The sequence below is a fragment of the Bos mutus genome, chromosome 8 (assembly GCF_027580195.1).
Source record: "Bos mutus isolate GX-2022 chromosome 8, NWIPB_WYAK_1.1, whole genome shotgun sequence".
Taxonomy (NCBI): Eukaryota; Metazoa; Chordata; class Mammalia; order Artiodactyla; family Bovidae; genus Bos; species Bos mutus.
Genome location: NC_091624.1, coordinates 39,982,011 through 40,004,279, shown reverse-complemented (window position 1 = coordinate 40,004,279; position 22,269 = coordinate 39,982,011). Strand labels below are relative to the sequence as shown.

Below are 22,269 nucleotides of genomic sequence, written 5' to 3'. Positions count from 1 at the left end.
CATGAATCAAGGTAAATTAGAGGTGATCAAGGAGAAGGTAAGAGTGAACATTGATATATCAGAGAAGTCTGTGAAATAAAATGGACTGGAATGGGAGAATTTAATTCAGATGAACATCACATCTACGACTGAGGGGAAGAATCCCTTAGAAGAAATGGATTAGCCCTCATAGTCAACAAAGAGTCCAAAATGCAGTAATTACGTGCAATCTCAAAAATGAAAGAAAGATCTCAACTGGTTTCCAAGGCAAACCATTCAACATCACAATAATCCAAGTCTATGCCCCAAGTACTGATGCCAAAGAAGCTGAAGTTCACGGGTTCTATGAAGACCTACAAGAATTCTAAAACTAACACCAAAAAAGATGTCCTTTTCATCATAGGGAATTAGAATGTAAACGTAGGAAGTCAAGAGATACCTGGAGTTAACAGGCAAATTTGGCCTTGGAGTAAAAATGAAGCAGGGAAAAGATTAACAGAGTTTTGTCAAGAGTACACACTGGTCACAGCAAAACACCCTTTTCCAGCAACACAAGAGATGACTTTACACATGGACATCACCAGATGGTCAATAACGAAATCAGACTGATTACATTCTTTGCAGCCAGAGATAGAGAAGCTCTATTCATCAGCAAAAACAAGACCTGGGGCTGACTGTGGCTCACATCATGAGCTCCTTATTGCAAAATTCAGACTTATATGAAGAAACTAGGGAAAACCAATAGGCCACTCAGGTATGACCTAAATCAAGTCCCTTATGATTATACAGTGAAGGTGACAAATAGATTCAAGAAATTAGATCTGGTAGACAGAATGCTTGAAGGACTATGGATGGAGGTTTGTACAGGAAGAGGTGACCAAAACCATCGCAAAGAAAAAGAAATGCAAGAAGGCAAAGTGATTGTCTGAGGAGGATTTACAAATAGCTGAGTAAAGAAGAGAAGCAAGAGGCAAAGGAGAAGGGGAACGATATACCCAGCTGAATGCAGAGTTCCAGAGAACAGCAAGGAGAGAAAACAAAGCCCTTCTTAAGAGAACAATGCAAATAAATAGAGGAAAACAATAGAATGGGAAAGACTTGAGATCTCTTCAAGAAAACTGGAGATACTAAGTGAACACTTAATGCAAGGATGGGCAAAATAAAGGACAGAAACGGTATGAACCTAACAGAAGCAGAAGAGATTAAGAAGAAGTGACAAGAATACACAGAGCAACTATACAAAAAAGGTCTTAATGACCCAGATAAGCACGATGGTGTGGTCACTCACCTACAGCCAGACATTCTTAAGCGTAAAGTCAAGTGGGCCTTAGGAAGCATTACTACAAACAAAGCTAGTGCAGGTGATGGAATTCCAGCTGAGCTATTTCAAATTCTAAAATATGATGTTGTAAAAGTGCCGCACACACTATGCCAATAAATCTGAAAAACTCAGCAATGGCCACAGGACTGGAAAAGGTCAGTTTCCATTCCAACCCCAAAGAAAGGCAGTGCCAAAGAATGTTCCAACTATTGGACAATTGTACTCCTTTCACATGCTAGTAAGGTTTTGCTCAAAATCCTTCAAGCTAGGCTTCAGCAGTACATGTACAGAAATTCCAGATGTACAAGCTGGGTTTAGAAAAGGCAGAGGAATTGCCAGACATTGCATTACCAACATTTGATGGATCATAGAGAAAGCAATGGCATTCCAGAAAAACATCGGCTTCACTGAATATACTAATGCCTTTGACTATGTGGATCACAACAAACTGTGGAAAATTCTTAGAGATGGGAATACCAGACCACCTTACCTGCCTCCTGAGAAACCTGTATGCAGGTCAAGAAGCAAGTTAGAACCTGACATGAAACAACAGACTGGTTGAAAACTGGGAAAGGAATACGTCAAGGTTGTATATTGTCATTCTGTTTATTCTATGCAGAGTACATCATGAAAAATGTCAAGCCAGATGATCACAAGCTAGAATCAAGATTGCCAGTAGAAATATCAACAACCTCAGATACCATACTAATGGCAGAAAGCAAAGAGGAACTAACTAGCCTCTTGAAGAGGGTGAAAGAGGAGAGTATAGAAGCTGGCTTTAAATTTAACATTCAAAAAGCTAAGATCATGACATCCAGTCCCACCATTTCATACAAACAGATTTTATTTCCTGGGCTCCAAAAATCACTGTGGATGGTAACTGCAGCCATGAAATTAAAAGACACTTGCTCCTTGGAAGAAAAGTTATGACAAACCTAGACAGCATATTAAAAAGCAAAGACATCTCTTTGCTGACAGAAGTCTGTATAGTCAAAGCTATGGTTTTTCCAGTAGTCATGTACGGATGTGAGAGGTGAACCATAAAGAATGCTGAGCGCCAAAGAATTGATGTTTTCAAACTGTGGTGTTGGAGAAGACTCTTGAGAGTCCCTTGGACAGCAAGGAGATCAAACCAGTCAATCCTAAAGGAAATCAACCCTGAATATTCAAAAAGGACTGATGCTGAAGCTTCAATACTTTGGCCACTTGATGCAATGGGTCTGCTTGTTGGAAAAGACCCCAATGCTGGGAAAGATTGAGGGCAGGAGGCAAAAGAGGCGACAGAGAATTAGATGGTTGGATGGCATCGACTTAAAGGACATGAGTTTGAGCAAACTGTGGGAGATAGTGAAGCACAGAGAAGCCTGGCATGCTGCAGTCCACGGGGCCGCAGAGTCAGACACAACTAAGTGACTGAACGACAACTGCCTGACTCCCGTCCACATGTTTAACTCCTATGCCATTCAACAACATCGGGATTGTAAGCTCACATCCCCCAGGCTGATTCTGATGTGTTTGCGGAGAAGCATTTTAAAAGTCAGAAGATTTTATGTAACATGTTAGATTTTCAGTTTTTCTTTAAAAATCACAGCTCTGGAACATTAAGTCCACACATCTCCCTGACAACAAACTGCCGTAAGATCACCACCTTCCCACCACTCCACAGGATACACTGGCTTCTGTCACTTGGATGAGGCCTGTGAACTACTTTATAAGGATTCTCATGTTCACTGTCATCATGAACATTAACAGAAATCTCACTATACAGTCAGGGGTGAGTGTTTTTTTTAAAGTCTTTTGTCCCACCCACGCAGTGCAGCATTCTTAATTCCCTGACCAGGAACTGAACCCACAGCCGCTGCACTGGAAGAAAAAGTCTTCACCACTGGACCACCAAGGAAGTCCTGAGGTGAGAATATTTTTAACAGTTTTCAAAGGAGACTCAGACTGTCCCCAGGTTAATCTTGTAGTAAGTTGTAGAATCAACATTCTAATCCAGTCCTATGATTCCAAAGTACAATTTCCTCTCTTGACCTCACTTCTCAATATAATGGAAAGGTCCATAACCGAATCCAAGTCACACTTATAATGCAATTTTAAAAAGAACAAGGACTTCCATGGTGGCAACATGGGTAATCTGTCTGCCAATGCAGGGGACACGGGTTTGATCCCTGGTCCAATAAGACTTTAGTGTGCCATGAAGCAACTAAACCCAAGTGCCACAGCTACTGAAGCCAGTGCTCCTAGAACCTGTGCTCCACGAAAGAGAAGCCATCACAGCGAGAAGCCCACACACTGCAACAAAGGGTAGCCCCTGCTCACCGCAACCAGAGAAAGCCTGCACAAAGCGACGAAGACCCAGTGCAGCCAAAAACAAATAAAGAAAAACTTAAAAAGTAAATAAAAATTTTAAAAGAATAATACAATAGAGTGCTTACTGATAAATTCTAAGTCTATTTAGAATCCAAAATTGGAATTCATGGGTCTGTGGCTATACCTCTGTAACTATATATACTCGTATACACGTAAAAGCATTTAGTATTAAAAGTGAAAAAGATAATTTTACTTGATGAAAATACATTACACTAAGCTAGTTTAAAAAAAAAAGTATAAATCCTAAACTTACAAAAATATAAGGAATTACATTGCAAACTCACCCAATAAATTAATCCCATCATTGACAATGAGCTGTCCATGACGCAAGTAGTTCAAAATGGGTTCAAAGTACTCAGGACTTCGGTCAATTAAGAAAGCTCCTCTATGATCTTGTTTATTTCCCCAGACACCTGTGAGGCCAACAAAATGAAGATAGCCCCCCCATAAGCAAAAAATAAAGTCAGAAATTTATAGGAAGAAAACTGTGTAGCATAACAGTATGTTTTTACTCGTGTACAGATTATTACCAATACCATTAAAAAGTACAAAAGGACAGTAGTTTATAAAGTCAATACAGCTACAGACACAAAATGGGAAAATTATGGACTGCACTCACCTTTGTCCTTAAACATGTGGGCCAGCATACTGTCGGGTTCTTTATTCACTAAAGTGCTCCTAAGAATTCAGGGAAAAAAATGGATTTCTCCATTTGTCTTTATAAACAAACATATTTAAGTCAAGAGTATACTTGATCTCAGCTGCTCTCTCAAAAAGATGCATGCTATAACCTGGGAGGAGTGATGCTGGGAGACAAAAATGTGCAGTAAGTTGCCATTTATCAAAATCCCTTCTAATCTGGCACTTCCTTTGATTTAAACATCGATTTAGTTGACTTTAATTTCAATGCTAATCTATCCCTCTAGCATACAACTATATCACAATTTTCATGCTCTAAAGTAGGCTGTTTTTATCCCTTTAGCAAAAGCAGTTGTGTCTTAAAATTTCAGTGTTGTTAATTTTCTTACTTGTGTTACAAGTATATTGCTCAATATTTTAAAAACACATTCTAAAAATGCTAAATTCATGCTTTTTGTGCCTTCTCTGGAATGACTTATGAGCCATTTTTCTACTCTCAAAAAAAAAAAAACTTTCTAAAAATTGGTTTCAAATCACACAGTATATTTAAGCCGCACTGGAATATCTTCTAAGGAAATCAGTAATCTGAAGGAAAGAACAGACAGCATATAGCATCACGTTGACACACACACGCATGTTGCACCTACCGTGTGGTGGTAAAGTACCGCCCTCCAACATTTAATGTGAGCCAGTCTGTGTGAGATCCTGACAGCCCTTCAGGTAGTTTAGAATCTGTCTGAGGATCTAGAGATGACAGGTAGAAAAAATAAACATTAATTCGGGGAATCATTAATTTGGTGATTTGGGGAAGATGCCAATACCATAATTTTTTAAACTAAAAACACAGATAAAAGCATGGCAGAGCTACTAGGACAGCAAGCCCTGTACCCATAGACAGCATCAAAAACAAAACTAAGTATAAGGTATACCACCAGTACTGACAGCTAGGAGAGCAGCTATGGCATCAGCTTCTTTGATGGCAGCAGCAGGGTATGTAGTGATTCTAAGAATTCCAAAGTAATCCATAAAGACTCACTGCAAAACTCAGCAAATCTACTTGAGAACAACCACCCGGAAGTGGAGGGGTCTGCCCACTCTTAACTGCAGGTGATTCAGGTAGTGTGCAGTAAGATCTGAAGGGGCGGAAAATGAACTCTCAAAACTCCCACCTAGGAAAAAAGCCCCACACTGAGGGTAAATTGTTGGGAAAAGGAACACATCGAAGTCAGTTCTAATGAGGTAGGTGAACCTAGAGTCTATTACACAGAGTGAAGTAGGTCAGAAAGAGAAAAACAAATATCACATATTAACACACATATATGGAATCTAGAAAGATGGTACTGATGAACCTATTCGCAGGGCAGCAATGGAGATGCAGACACAGAGAACAGACTTATGGACACAGGCAGAGGGGAGGAAGGAGAGGGTAAGACAAATGGCGACAGCAGCATGGAAACACACACACTGCCATACATAGAACAGACAGCCAAGGGAAATTTGCTGCATGACTCAGGGAACCCAAACCTAGGCTCTGTAACAACCTAGAGGGGTGTGAAAGGGTCGGGGTGGGAGGGAGTTTCAAGAGGGAGGGCACATATATATACCTATGGCTAATTCATGTTGATGTATGGCAGAAATGAAACCAATATTCTAAAAGCAATTATCCTTTAATTAAAAATAAATTTAAAAAAAAGATAATAAAAGTCAACAAGGTCCACCAGAACCAGAATACATAAGGTAGTCCCCATATTTTTTCAATACTTCACAATAAACAGAAAAGGCAAACCTAAAGCCATGAAATTAGGAAAACTTTCCTAAGTCAGCCAGTCCTTCTCCAGTAAAGGAAAATGAATTTCATGTAAAAAATGAGGAACAGAAACTCCCATACAAAATTAAAAAATTATTTTTAAAAAGGAAGACTACATCCCTATAGATAATAAAGATATGGCAGAAATACCCACAAAATAGGTAAACTATAATATTTAAAATATACTAAAAGAGGTAAACAATATAAACCAGAACCAAAAATGAAGAAATGGGACAAGAGAACTCAGAATTAGAAGTAAAAAGAAAAATCATTTCAGAAATGAAGATTACAAGAAACACAGGAGTGAAAGAACACCACAGATAATGCCTGAAGGGAGAGAAAAGATGAAAGGGGAAAGCTTTAAAAATCAAAAAGAAATGAAGGAAGAGATGAAAAGTATTTAATAGATTTCAACTTACCTACGGAGGCAAAAGAGCTGTGTACAAAAAACTACAAGACACTAATGAAAGAAATCACAGACAACACAAACAGATGGAGAGATATTCCATGCTCCTGGGCTGGAAGAATCAATACTGTGAAAATGACTATACTATCAAATGTAATATATAGATAGAATGCAACCCCCATCAAATTACCAATGGCACTTTCCACAGAATTAGAACAAAAAAATTTCACAATTCGTATGGAAACATGGAAGACCCCAAGCAGTCAAAGCAATCTTGAGAAAGAAGAATGGAGCTGGAGGAATCAACTTACCTGATTTCAGACTATAATACAAACATACAGTCATCAAGACAGCATGGTACTGGCACAGAGTACAGACCAATGGAACAAGATCGAAAGCCCAGAGATAAACCCACACACCTATGGGCACCTTATCTTTGACAAAGGAGGCAAGAATATACAATGGGGAAAAGATAGTCTCTTGAATAAGCAGTGCTGGGAGAACTGGACAACTATGTGTAAAAGAATGAAATTTGAACACTTTCTCACACCATATTCAAAGATAGACTCAAAATGGAGTAAAAACCTAAATGTAAGACCACAGACTATCAAACTCTTAGATGAGAACATAGGCAGAATACTATATGACATAAATCATAACAAGATCCTCTATGACCCACCTCCAAGAATAATGGAAATAAGAACAAAAATAAACAAATGGGACCTAATTAAACTTAAAAGCTTTTGCACAGCAAAGAAAAGTATAAACAAGGTGAAAAGATAAACCACAGAATGGGAGAAAATAATAGCAAATGAAACAACCAACAGAGGATTAATTTCCAAAATATACAAACAACTCATACCAGAAAAACAAACAAACCAGTCAAAAAGTGGACAAAAGACCTAAACAGACATTTCTCTAAAGACCACATACAGATAGCTAATAAACACATGAAAAGATGCTCAACACCTCTCCTTATTAGTGAAATACAAGTCAAAACTACAGTGAGTATCACCTCACTAGTCAGAATGGCCATCATCAAAAAATCCACAAACAACAAGTGCTGGAGAAAGTATGGGAAAAGGGGAACCCTCTTGCACTGATAGTGGGAATGTAAATTGATACAGCCTCTATGGAAGACATTATGGAGATTCCTTAGAAAACCAGGAATAAAACCACCATATGACCCAGTAATATCATTTCTAGGCATACACCCTGAGGAAACCAAACCTGAAAAAGACATGCATCCCAATATTCACTGCAGCATTATTTACAATAGCTAGGACATGGAAGCAACCCAGATGTCCATCTACAGATGAATGGATAAAAAAGCTGTGGTCCATATATGTAATGGAATACTACTCAGTCATAAAAAGGAATGCATTTGAGTCAATTCTTGTGAGATGAATGCAACTACAGCCTATTATATAGTGTGAAGTAAGTCAAAAACAAATATCACATATTAATGCATATATATGGAATCTAGAAAGATGGTACTCATTAACCTATTCGCAGGGCAGCAATGGAGACACACAGAGAACAGACATACGGACAAGGGCCAGGGAGAGGAAGGAGAGGGTGAGATAAATGGAGAGAACAGCATGGAAGCATACAAACTACCATATGTAAAATAGATAGCCAATGGAAATTTGCTGTAGGACTCAGGGAACTCAAACCGGGCTCTGTAACAACCTAGAGGGTTAGAGGGAGGGAGCTTAAGAGAGAGGGGACATCTGTATACCTATGGCTAATTCATGTTGATGTATGGCAGAAATGAAACCAATAATGTAAAGCAATCATCAATTTAAAAAAATAACAATAATTTAAAAAGATTTTAAATACATCAACTGAACACAAGTATAAAAGATCGAATAATATACAATAGATATCCTGATCGGAGAAAATCAAATCATGGTGACAAAACAAACACAAAGTTCAAGAAAACTTTTCTGAAATTAAAAAAAGTGAAACTACGTATTGAAAGGGCCCACCACATATCTGAGAAAATCAACCCAGAACAATTCAGAACATCTAGAAATAGACTATTGAAGTTACTGTATTTTAAAGAAAGAGAATCACCCTTCGGGGGATCTAGGAAAAATAGTCAGTTACAAGAAATCAGCTTTTTTTCAACACAAGTACTCTATGCTAGAAAAAAACGGAGTAACATATTTAAGGTATTTAAAGAAAAATCACAACCTAAACAGAAGAGACACTGATGTATAGAACAGTCTTATGGACTCTGTGGGAGAGGGAGAGGGTGGGAAGATTTGGGAGAATGACATTGAAACATGTAAAATATCATGTAAGAAACGAGTTGCCAGTCCAGGTTCGATACACGATACTGGATGCTTGGGGCTGGTGCACTGGGACGACCCAGAGGGATGGTATGGGGAGGGAGGAGGGAGGAGGGTTCAGGATGGGGAACACATGTATACCTGTGGTGGATTCATTTTGATATTTGGCAAAACTAATACAATTATGTAAAGTTTAAAAATAAAGTTTAAAAAAAAAAAAAAACAACCTAAAGATTTTTTAAACAATTGAGGTATAACTGATATACAATAAAAAATATACCATTAAAGTGGCAATTTTGTCATGAAATCATCTGACATATGATTTTATGACTAGCCAAACTGATTTTCAGGTATAGAGGCCACATGCAAGATGTCAAGAGAACACAGTTTTCACAAGTTCTTTATAAAGAATCTACTGGAAAATAAATTTCAGACGGCCTCTTGAGACATCAATTTAAGGACTGGAGGAGAAAAAATAAGTGATGGTTTTAAGGGAAAGAGTACAGTATACAATGGTGTGTGTGTGTATGTCTATGTATACAGCATATTTGACAATGGATACACTTTTAAATAAAGGAATAGGCATATTAAAAATCCTTAACTGTCTTTAGTAGTCATATTGTCTTCGTAATCATATACAAAGTATTGGGATTGTTAGTGAAACTTTTATGTGTATTTTGTGTAAGATGAAGGAAAACAGTAATTTCTTGACATTATGTGTGTCCCTGGAAACCAGGATTACTGATATGCAAGAAAGGAGACACAGATAAAAGAAAATGTTAAACAAAAACCTTACAATTCTATACTCAATTTCAGCACATATAGATTTGATTTTTTTTTTTTTTTTGTAATAGGACTGGGAGCATTCTCTTAGGCCTGAATTAAAAAACTGGAGGTCTAAAAGAGAATCTTGGGGATGGTCTTGATCACTGCCTCCTGTACAATGTCATGAGACTCCATCCATAGTTCTTCAGGCACTCTAACAAATCTAATCCCGTGCATCTATTTGTCACTTCCACTGTATAACCTTAAGGGATTTGATTTAGATCATACTTGAATGGTCTAGTGGTTTCCCCTATTTTCTTCAATCTAAGTCTGAGTTTGACAATAAGGAATTCATAATCTGAGCCACAGTAAGCTCCTGGTCTTATTTTTGCTGACTGCATACAGCTTCCCCATCTTTGCTGCAAAGAATATAATCAATCTGACTTTGGTACTAACCATCTGCTGATGTCCATGTGTAGAGTCTTCTTTTGTGTTGTTTGGAAGAGGGTGTTTGCTATGAGTAGGGCATTCTCGTGGCAAAACTCTGTTTGCCTTTGACCTGCTTCGTTTTGTAATCCAAGGCCAAATTTACCTATTATTTCAGGTAGCTCTTGATTTTCTACTTTTGCATTCCAGTCCCCTATAATGAAGAGGACATCTTTCTTGGGTATTGGTTCTAGAAGTTCTTGTAGGTCTTCATAGAACTGTTCAACTTCAGCTTCTTCAGCATTACTGGTTGGGGCATAGTCCTGGATTACCGTGATATTGAATGGTTTGCCTTGGAAACGAACAGAGATCATTCTGTTGCTTTTGAGACTGCAACCAAGTACTGCATTTCAGACTCTCTTGTTGACTATGATGGCTACTCCATTTCTTCTAAGGGATTCTTGCCCATAGTGGTAGATAAAATGGTCACCTGAGTTAAATTCACCCATTCCAGTCCATTTTAGTTCACTGATTCCCAAAATGTCGATGTTCACTCTTGCCATCTCCTGTTTGATCACTTCCAATTTGCCTTGATTCACTGACCTAACATTCCAGGTTTCTATGCAATATTGCTCTTTACAGCATCAGACTTTATTTCCAACACCTGTCACATCTACAATTGGGTGTTGTTTTTCTTTGATGAGGCCTTACAAATAGCTGAGAAGAGAAGCGAAGCAAAAGGCAAAGGAGAAAAGGAAGGACGTACCCATCTGAATGCAGAGTTCCAAAGAATAGCAAGGAGAGACAAGAAAGCCTTCCTCAGTGACAAATGCAAAGAAATAGAGGAAAACAATAGGATGGGAAAAACTAGAGACCTCTTCAAGAAAATTAGAGATACCAAGGGAACATTTCATGCAAAGATGGGCACAATAAAGGACAGAAATGGTATGAACCTAACAGAAGCAGAAGATATTAAGAAGAGGTGGCAAAAATACACAGAAGAACTATACAAAAAGATCTTCATGACCCAGATAACCATGATGGTGTGATTACTCACCTAGAGCCAGACATCCTGGAGTGCGAAGTCAAGTGGGCCTTAGGAAGCATCACTATGAACAAAGCTAGTGGAGATGATAGAATTCCAGTTTAAGCTATTTCAAATCCTGAAACATGATGCTGTGAAAGTGCTGCACTCAATATGCCAGCAAATTTGGAAAACTCAGCAGTGGCCACAGGACTGAAAACGGTCAGTTTTCATTCCAATCCCAAAGAAAGGCAATGCCAAAGAATGTTCAAACTACCGCACAACTGCACTAATCTCACGCACTAGAAAAGTAATGCTCAAAATTCTCCAAGCCAGGCTTCAACAGTATGTGAATTGAAAACTTCCAGATGTTCAAGCTAGATTTAGAAAAGGCAGAGGAACCAGAGATCAAACTGCCAACATCTGTTGAGTCATTGAAAAAGCAAGAGAGTTCCAGAAAAACACCTACTTCTGCTTTACTGACTATGCCAAAGCCTTTGACTGTGTGGATCACAATAAACTGTGGAAACTGTTCAAGAGATGGGAATACCAGACCTCCTGACATGCCTCCTGAGAAATCTGTATGCACGTCAAGAGGCAACAGTTAAAACTGGACATGAAACAACACACTGGTTCCAAATCAGGAAAGGAGTACGTCAAGGCTATATATTGTTACCCTGCTTATTTAACTTATATGTAGAGTACATCATGTGAAATGCAAGGCTGGATGAAGCACAAGCTGGAATCAAGATTGCCGGGAGAAATATCAATAACCTCAGATATGCAGATGACACCACCCTTATGGCAGAAAGTGAAGAAGAACTAAAGAGCCTCTTGATGAAAGTGAAAGAGGAGAGTGAAAAAGTTGGCTTAAAGCTCAACATTCAGAAAACGAAGATCATGGTATGCGGTCCCATCACTTCATGGCAAACAGATGGAGAAAAGTGGAAACAGTGGCTATTTTGGGGGGCTCCAAAATCACTGCAGATGGTGATTGCAGCCATGAAATTAAAAGACACCTGCTCCTTGGAAGAAAAGCTATGACCAGCCTAGATAGCATATTCAAAGCAAAGATATTACTTTGCCAACAAAGGTCCATCTAGTCAAAGCTACGGTTTTTCCAGTATTCATGTATGGATATGAGTTGGACTATAACCAAAGCTGAGCACAAAAGAATTGATGCTTTTGAACTGTGGTGTTGGAGAAGACCCTTTAGAGTCCCTTGGACTGCAAGGAGATCCAACCAGTCAATCCTAAAGGAAATCAGTCCTGTATATTCATTGGAAGGATTGATGCTGAAGCTGAAACTCCAATACTTTGGCCACCTGATCTGAAGAACTGACTCACTGGAAAAGACCCTGATGCTGGAAAAGATAAAGGCGGGAGAAGGGGACGACAGAGGATGAGATGGTTAGATGGCATCACCGATGCAATGGCCATGAGTTTGAGTAGGCTCCGGGAGTTGGTGATGGATAGGGAAGCCTGGCATGCTGCAGTCCATGGGGTCGCAAAGAGTCGGACAGGACTGAGCTACTGAACTGAATTGAAAAGAGAATCAGTTCTTAAGACATCATATTGAATGACAGAAGCCTCATACAAAAGAATACATGTTCTGTGATTCTAACTATATGAAGGTTTATATAATAGGGGAAATTATTGTATGGTAGGGACAAAATTAGTAGTTGTCTCTGGTGGGGTAGGGTGGGACTAAGAAAGAGCCTGAGGCAAATTTCTAGGATGATTGTAACATTCTTATCTTGATAGGGGTTTGGGTTACACAGATGGGTACATTTGTCAACACTCAGTAAGATACACTTAAAATTTATGCATTTTATGCAAGTTTAACTCAAAAATATGTAAAACATATTGAGCTCTAGTTGATCATATGTAGCTGAAATGTTCAGGGGTGAAGTGTATTGATAATGACAATCTCTTTGAAATGCATCAAAAAATAAAATGGACTGGTAGAAACATGGATCATTATGCAACAAAGAATAATGAAGAATAGTAAACTGCTAATGAGTAGAATCTAGGTGATGAGTATATGGATGTTTACTGAAATATTCTAAAAGTAAAATGCTGGGAGGAAACAAGAAAAAGACACAAGTTGGAATATTGCCCAGACGAAACATGATTAAGCATTTTAAGTGTACCATTAGGTGGCATTTAGTGCATTCACAATGTTGTACAACCACCACCACTCCCTAGTTTCAAAGCTTCATCATTATTTAGATTTTGATAGGGGTTACATTCATTCCTAAGCATTTTATTTTTATGCTATTGTAAATTGAACTGTTTAAGTATATATTTTTGGATTGTTCATTGCTAGTATATAGAAATACAACTGATTTTTGTGTGTTGATTTTGACTCTTGGAAGTTTGCTGAATTCATTTATTAGCTCTAACTTCATGTGTGTTTAGGGTTTATCTAAATACAAGATCATGTTATCTGAGAATAGAAATAATTTTACTTCTTGCCCGTTTGATTTGGCTAGAACCTCTAATATAATATCAATCTGAAGTTGCAAAAGTGGGCATTGTTCCTAATTCTAGTGGAAAAACTTTGTCTTTCACCACTGTGTATGTTGGTAGCTGTGGGTTTTTCATATATGGCCTTTATCATAACAAACTAGAAATAGAAGGAAACTTACTAAGTGTTTTTATTGTGAAAAGATGTGAATTTTGTCAAAAATCTTTCATTGCATCAGTGGAGATATTTTGGGGGTTTTCCTTCATTCTACTAAGGTGACATATCAGATTGATTCCTTTTTGTCTGTTGGCCCATTCTCAAATTCCAGGAATAAATCCCACTTGGTCATAGAGTATAACCCTTTCAATATACTTCTTTGGTTTGCTCATATTTTGCTCAGGATTTTAATGTCAGTATTCATACAGGATATTTGCAATTTTCTTGTAGTGTCTTTGCCTGGCTTTGGTATCAGTGTAAAAGTTTGCAAAATATATTCTCGATGCAAAACAAAATCTTATAATCCTAATTATAAACCAAAGCATGAACCCATGCTTTCCTGGTGGCTCAGCTGATAAAGAATCCACCTGGAATGTGGGAGACCTGGGTTCAATCCCTGGGTTGGGAAGATCCTCTGGAGAAGGGAATGGCTACCCACTGCAGTATTCTTGCCTGCAGAATTCCAAGGACAGTCCATGGGGTCGCAAAGAGTCAGACACAACTGAGTCACTTTCTTGAGGTGTTTTATCTATGTTATATATGATATAAAGCTTTCTATAATATAACATTTATTACATATGAATCTTATCCACTAGCTATGTATTTCAAATTTTGTTCACCAAAAAACCTAGTAACGATGATGAACTCAGGAGCAATGAGCCTCCCTAGTACCCAGATTGTGTCTTGAAATGACATTTTCCACTAAAAGATATGAAGGTTTCCAATAATAAAAAACTGATCTGGGTTTAGGACAAGAGAAGTATCAGATGAACATTTTGCTATTCCAGACAGTAAGGAATCTGTAAAAGACTAACAGGTTTGTATAAGAGGAAAACTTCAAGGGATTTCCACTGGTCAAAAGTAAAATAATCTAGGTATCAATAAATGCAGAGGATGAAAACATACCCAATATTTTTAACTCTAAAAGCTCGGAATGATGAAACAAAAACACTAAATCACTTTTTATTGTTTATTTGTATGCAATGACTCAATCAAGTGACTACTACCTGCCACTCTGTTAGGTTAACAGGTAAAAAAAGATGAGAAAAATTTTTTGTTCACAGCCTTAAGGCAAAGACAGAGAATATGCACTTACTTCTAAGTTGCCATATGATGATCCTAAGAACTACCTCCACTCAATAAACACAAATATTGAGAAGGCTTAAAAAATACTTAAATATTCATAGTGTGATTGTCTGAAACTATGTCAGATACTCATTAAAGAATATTTACCTTATTTAAGCCTCAGGCTCTTTCTTTTGAGATATACACTGTACCTGCTTTCTTCAAAATTAAAGGGTAGTATGTATATATGTGTATGAGTGTGTGTGGTTGATACTGGCATCTTTGACTGATTTTTCTGTTGTGAATGATTGTCAAACATTACTTTTGCAAGCAATCTGTTGTTTAGTTGCTCAGTCATGTCTAATTCTAACTCCAAGACAGTAGCCAACCATGCTCCTCTGTCAGTGGGATTTCCCAGGAAAGAACAGTGGAGTGGGTTGCCATTTCCTTCTCCAGGGGATCTTCCCGACCCAGGCATCGAACCCATGTCTCCTGTACTGTCAAGTGGATTCTTTACCACTGAGCCACCAGGGAAGCCCTCTGCAACCTATACATGCTTAAAAATATGTAACACAAGAGAGAGACTTGGTAACTACTATCAGAGAAAATTTCAAGAAAACAGAGTTCTAAAATCAAAACTACCTTATTGTGGCATAATTAATGGATATGTGCACATCTAGAGCATTTTAAAAACACATAAAAGATGAAGTATCCATACTAAAATATGATCATCTAATTTAAGTTAGAAATTTACTTTCACATTCCCCCAACCCCAATGCAGAATCCAAAGAGCTATGAAGAGCTGAATACTGCCACAAGATACTTTTTAATGTTTGGCTTAGTAAAGCCAGGTAAAATATTTGAAATTTCATCTCTATTTTGGCAGACAAAATTGGCTTTTAAGGGAGTCACTTACCAATAAATGGTTCTCCTTCACACACAAACAAAACATCATCATCCCTGGGGAAATCAAAATTTAAAAAGCCACCATCAAAATCCAGAAATCACATTAATTATCTGTTGACTAGAGGGTCTACATTATAGAGAATATTATAGAAGATAGGTTTTGCTATCTATGATGTAAAGAAGTTGACCAAGTTTCTAATGCTTTCTGTTTAAACCCAGGTTACTTCAGCCTCTTCCTGCTTCTAAATTCTATGATCTGATGAGAATGAAATAAGGTTCACTAGACACTTATTTAAAGGGATAAATCTGCCTTGGGTATTAAAAAAAAAAAACACCAAAAGCCACTGTTGTGGTAGATCACTGATGAGTTAACTTGATTTACTTATTTAGCAAGCTTTCACCAAAGTAGGTCTCTGTGACTTTCATAAAATTCAAAGTGCTTAACCCTCTGACTTAACTGTTTCTGGATTTAAATTCAAAGAAGATTCTGCACATGAAAGTACTTTTGAAATGGAAATAAAAACAAACCCACTATACAAGTTATGTGAATTCAGCTTTCTCATCAATTGAAAAATATACTGTTATGCTCAAAGGATATGATTAAAACTATAGCCAACTCTTCTTTTTTCACTTTTATTTCTGTAACCCTAAAAAAAATTATTAGGGTTTTCTCCCACATCATCAGCTGTTCTTTGCTTTGGTAATGAAAATAAATTTTCATATTATATCTTGGAAGAATATAGTTGGAAGTAACACACCTATAAACACTAATACACTATATTTACCTAAATATAACCTATAAAAATAAATACCTAAATATATTTACCTATATAAACAAATAATCCGAACATCTGGATTATCAGTGTTTATCCTCCCCTGCCCCACTTCACCATTAGTATAAATAAATTATCAGAGCTTATATTGTGAACCACAAATTATTAAACAGGTAGATATGATACAATATACATAAATGCTATTTCTTATCCTTTTTAATTGAAGCTTTTAATTGAAGTATAGTTGATGTATAATATTATGTTAGTTTCAAGTGTACAATACAGTGATTTGACAATGAAATATATGAAATGATCTCTACAATAAGTCTACCATCTGATGGCTACTCCACAATAAATAACCATCTGTCCCCATACAAAATTATTACAGTATTACTGACTGTATTCTTTGTGGTACAAATTACATGCCTGTGACTTATCTATTTTGTGTGGAAGTTTATACCTCCTAATCCGAACCTCCTTCCCCTCTGGCAGAACTCAATTTGAGTTCTAAACAGTACGTATTCTATAGTTCAGAAGGTTTCAGTTATGACCTCCTTCGATTATAACCTATGTTGTAGAAATTTTTAATTCTGAAGTATAAATTATATTTCTAAATAACACATCACAGGAACACAGAACTTTCCTTGGAAGCAGAGTGTGTTTCCTCAGGAGAAATTAAGGTTGATATATCATTCAACAATGTGATAATCCAAAGAAACCAAAGCTGGGAGATAAATACTTAAAAACTAAGAAATTCTCCCAATTTCTTTGGACTTTTAAATCTGTATCTTTTAAGCTTATAACCTTTTCTGCTTGTTCACCATGCCAGTTAATTTTTTAAGGGTAATATAAAAATGTGTTTTCCTCTCATTAATCAGAGTCAACTATTAAACCATATGACCTGGGTAAGTCCTTCTACTTTTCAGATGTTAGTTTCCTCATGCATAAAACAAAGGGGCCAGAAGTGTTTAAAGGCAGTATGTTGTGCTGAAATGTTATTCTAAGATGGGTTTAAATGAAAATTAAATTTTGTATACTACCATAATTTAGAGCATCATCTTCACAACATCATGTTTAAAAAGCCCATGCCTTTGCCAATTAAATGAGGTAACGTGGGTAAAGCAAATACAACTAACTAGCACAGCGGCAGTACTTAGTATCTGCTCCCATTCCACCTTCTTTAAGCCGACTCCTGCTCCAAAAGTCTATGATCCCATGAGGATGGAATGAGGTGAACTGGACACTGGTTTTAAAATATGCCTGGCACACTTAAAAAACAAAACCCCAAAACAAACCAACCAAAACCGCTATCATGGTGGATCATGGGTAAGTTAACTATAGTTAACATTCTATCTTACTTTTGGTAAGTCTTCCCCAGAGTAGCTCTCCATGATGCTTATAAAATTCAAAAGCGCTCTTAGGAAATGAATTGAACAATAAGAAGTACCACATAAAGGAGAACAATTAAATTTCTAACATTAATAATTCATGTCTTACTAGATCCATTTCTAGTAATATAAAGAGGTCCTCACAAGCATATATGGACTCTGCAGAAAGACTATGAGTATACTGGAATGTACTCAGGGTTTTCCAGCTGATCAATGCACCCTAAGTCCAAACTATTTAAATTCCAAAGAGTAAATTCCAGTCAATCATTTGCCAAAATCCTGTATTCTTAATAGGGATTAACTACCACTTAAGGGGGATAGCAAAGCATCAAGAAGCTGAGGGTACACTGTAGACAGCTAATAAAAAGGTGAAGGTTACCTGATCAAAGCAATATCATCAATCAGTCCACCTTTCCCATTATACACACTGGTGGCTTTTATGCCGAGTTTATTGCTGGCCACAGAAAGCAAATCAGATAAAGTTCCATATACAGCGACCACCTGTAAACACACCAGATTAATTTGAACAACTTACACAATCAATTTTGTCACTTCCAAATTACAAACCACCACACTATAAGTGAGATTTTTTTTTAAAAAATCAGATTATCACATAAAAAGATTTTGAGAGATCCTTAACACATTATTGACCTGAGATGTCATGCTCAGTCACATCCAACTCTTTGTGATTCCGTGGACTGTAGCCTGCCAGGCTTCTCTGTCCATGGGATTTCCCAGGCAAGAATATTGGAATGGGCTGCCATTTCCTTTTCCAGAGGATCATCCCAACCCAGGGATCAAACTCGTGTACCCTGCATTGACAGGCACTCCACCTGCGAAGTCTGCCACAGGTGTTAATTTCTGCAAAATTCCCCTGGTCAATAACGTGTTAACAGTCTCTCTCTCCTTTTGATGACTCAAATATTTACTCAGTGCCACAATACTGTTGAAATCTGAAACTAGAGAAATCAGCTCTAACTAAAACCAAACTACTGATACAATCTTATAGTATGTTAAACAGTGCTCCAGTTCTGATCTAAAAGAGACCCACACTTGAATTTAGATTCTGCCATTTCCTAGCTGTCAGCTCAAGAAAAATTGACCTCTTCATGCTTGTGTGGCTTTAAGGAGAAATGAATAGTGTGCACCTGCATCAGAAAGTCATCAGGAGAATGAAATGAATTAATGCATGATCAGAGCTTTGCAAAGTACCTGGGACCTATTAAGTCTTTATGTTGTTGCTTTTACATGACTTCTTTGTTAAATGAATGATTAAAAAAAAAAAAAAAACTTACTGCTTATTAAAACATTTACCATATCAAGTATCTTATAAACAGTTAACAACTTCCCACTTCATCTAACTTCAATAATTGTATTATTTTATAAAAGCCAGATTTGGACTAAATACAGCACAGGGCTGGGTTACAATGAATTGCTCCATTCTCCTTTAAACCAGGCAGTCTGATACTAGTGCAACACACATGCAACTGCTCATGTAAGAGGTTGAGACTATTCACACGGAGTGAATTTTTGGCTCTGATCCTAACTGTAACTATACGCTTCCAGTGGCTTTGTTGTATAGTTGTACCACTATGAGATCTCTGAGAATTATGAATAAAAAGTAGGTGAGGAGCTGAACCTGAAGCATGACTTGAAACAGACTTCCCATAAAATACTGGATACAGGTGTCATGTGAAATGTGAACCAGAGCTGGTCATTTGTTCACTGGTCACTGGAATATAGTAGACTGAATTTTTTGTTAAGTAAATGAATAATCGAGCACAGGGGGGTTGCCTGCCAATATAGGAGTGCCCAATCTCTCAACAGCACAGTACAGAGATTCCAACTCTTTTATTTTGGGTCATAACCTATGAGAAGTGTTGCCAAGTTGTGGCACTTAGGGGAAAGGCTGTAGGCAAACAGTTTAAAAGGAACAAGGTGGATTATTAAAAATAATGTACAATCCAAGTGCTCATAAACACAAGGATAAACAAAACATGGTATTTTCATACAATGGAATATCATTCAGCTATAAAAAGGAATACAATCTGATACATGCTACAACATAGATGAATCTTGAAAACATTACTCTAAGTGAAATAAACCAGACCAAAAAAAGGGACAAATATCACATGATTCCACTTATTTGAAGTACTTAGAACAGGCAAATTCATAGAGATAGAAAGTAAAAAAACAAAGATGACCTGAGCAGAAGGGGGAATGAAGAGTTACTGCTTAACGGGTACATAGATCCTGTTTGGGATGATGCAAAAGTCTTGAAAATAAAAAGTGGTCAGGTTATATACATTGTGAATATACTTAATGCTGATGAAATGTGTTCTCAAAATGGCTCAAATGGCACTTTTATGTTATGTATATTTTACCATAATAAAGAAAATAATCACGCAAAGCACTTGGCATAGTCTTTTGTACACTGCAGTTCAGTTCAGTTGCTCAGTCGTGTCCAACTCTTTGCGACCCCATGAACCACGCAGCACGCCAGGCCTCCCCGTCCATCACCAACTCCCGGAGTCCACCCAAACCCATGTCCATTGAGTTGGTGATGCCAACCAACTATCTCATCCTCCCTCGTCCCCTTCTCCTCCTGCGCTCATCTTTCCCAGCATCAGGATCATTCCCAGTGAGTCAACTCTTTGCATCAGGTGGCCAAAGTATTGGAGTTTCAGCTTCAGCATCAGTCCTTCCAATGAACACCCAGGACTGATCTCCTTTAGGATGGACTGGATGGATCTCCTCACAGTCCCTCGCAAGGGACTCTCAGGAGTCTTCTCCAACACCACAGTTCAAAGCATCAATTCTTCGGTGCTCAGCTTTCTTTATAGTCCAACTCTCACAACCATATGTGACCACTGGAAAAACCATAGCCTTGACTAGATGGATCTTTGTTGGCAAAGTAATGTCTCTGCTTTTTAATATGCTGTCTAGGTTGGTCATAACTTTTCTTCCAAGGAGTAAGCGTCTTTTAATTTTATGCCCTTTTTTTAAATTTTATTTTTAAACTTTACATAATTGTATTAGTTTTGCCAAACATCAAAATGAATCCATCACAGGTATACATGTGCTCCCCATCCTGAACCCTCCTCCCTCCTCCCTCCCCATACCACCCCTCCAGGTCATCCCAGTGCACCAGCCCCAAGCATCCAGTATCGTGCATTGAACCTGGACTGGCATCTCGTTTCATACATGATATTTTACATGTTTCAATGCCATTCTCCCAAATCTTCCCACCCTCTCCCTCTCCCACAGAGTCCATAAGACTGTTCCATACATCAGCGTCACTTTTGCTGTCTCATACACAGGGTTATTGTTATCATCTTTCTAAATTCCATATATATGCGTTAGTATACTGTATTGGTGTTTTTCCTTCTGGCTTACTTCACTCTGTATAATAGGCTCCAGTTTCATCCACCTCATTAGAACTGATTCAAATGTATTCTTTTTAATGGCTGAGTAATACTCCATTGTGTATATGTACCACAGCTGCAATCCCCATCTGCAGTGATTTTGGAGCCCAGAAAAATAAAGTCAGCCACTGTTTCCCGTTTCCCCATCTATTTGCCATGAAGTGATGGGACCAGATGCCATGATCTTAGTTTTCTGAATGTTGAGCTTTAAGCCAACTTTTTCACTCTCCCCTTTCACTTTCATCAAGAAGCTCTTTAGTTCTTCTTCACTTTCTGCCATAAGGGTGGTGTCATCTGCATATCTGAGGTTATTGATATTTCTCCCGGCAATCTTGATTCCAGCTTGTGCTTCCTCCAGCCCAGGGTTTCTCATGATGTACTCTGCATAGAAGTTAAATAAGCAGGGTGACAATATACAGCCTTGACGTACTCCTTTTCCTATTTGGAACCAGTCTGTTGTTCCATGTCCAGTTCTAACTGTTGCTTCCTGACCTGCATACACATTTCTCAAGAGGCAGGTCAGGTGGTCTGGTATTCCCATCTCTTTCAGAATTTTCCAGTTTATTGTGATCCACATAGTCCACATAATCAATAAAGCAGAAATAGATGTTTTTCTGGAACTCTCTTCTTTTTTCGATGATCCAGCAGATGTTGGCAATTTGATCTCTGGTTTCTCTGCCTTTTCTAAAACCAGCTTGAACATCAGCAAGTTCACGGTTCACATATTGCTGAAGCCTGGCTTGGAGAATTTTGAGCATCACTCTACTAGCATGTGAGATGAGTGCAATTGTGTGGTAGTTTGAGCATTCTTTGGCATTGCCTTTCTTTGGGATTGGAATGAAAACTGACCTTTTCCAGTCCTGTGGCCACTGCTGAGTTTTCCAAATTTGCTGGCGTATTGAGTGCAGCACTTTCACAGAGTCATCTTTCAGGATTTAAAATAGCTCAACTGGTATTCCATCACCTCCACTAGCTTAGTTCGTAGTGAT

General features: G+C 37.8%; 1 protein-coding gene across 1 annotated transcript in view; it reads right to left on the bottom strand.

Annotated features, from left to right (window-relative positions):
- KCTD9 (potassium channel tetramerization domain containing 9) overlaps positions 1-22,269 on the bottom strand; it is an 81,718-nt gene that overhangs the window by 50,059 nt on the left and 9,390 nt on the right. Inside the window, exons 2-6 of the mRNA XM_005902985.2 lie at positions 18,235-18,356; positions 15,705-15,748; positions 4,960-5,056; positions 4,293-4,351; positions 3,958-4,086 (exon numbers count right to left, since the gene is read on the bottom strand). Of these exons, the coding sequence (XP_005903047.1) occupies positions 3,958-4,086; positions 4,293-4,351; positions 4,960-5,056; positions 15,705-15,748; positions 18,235-18,356 (451 nt within the window). The remainder of the gene's footprint in view (positions 1-3,957; positions 4,087-4,292; positions 4,352-4,959; positions 5,057-15,704; positions 15,749-18,234; positions 18,357-22,269) is intronic.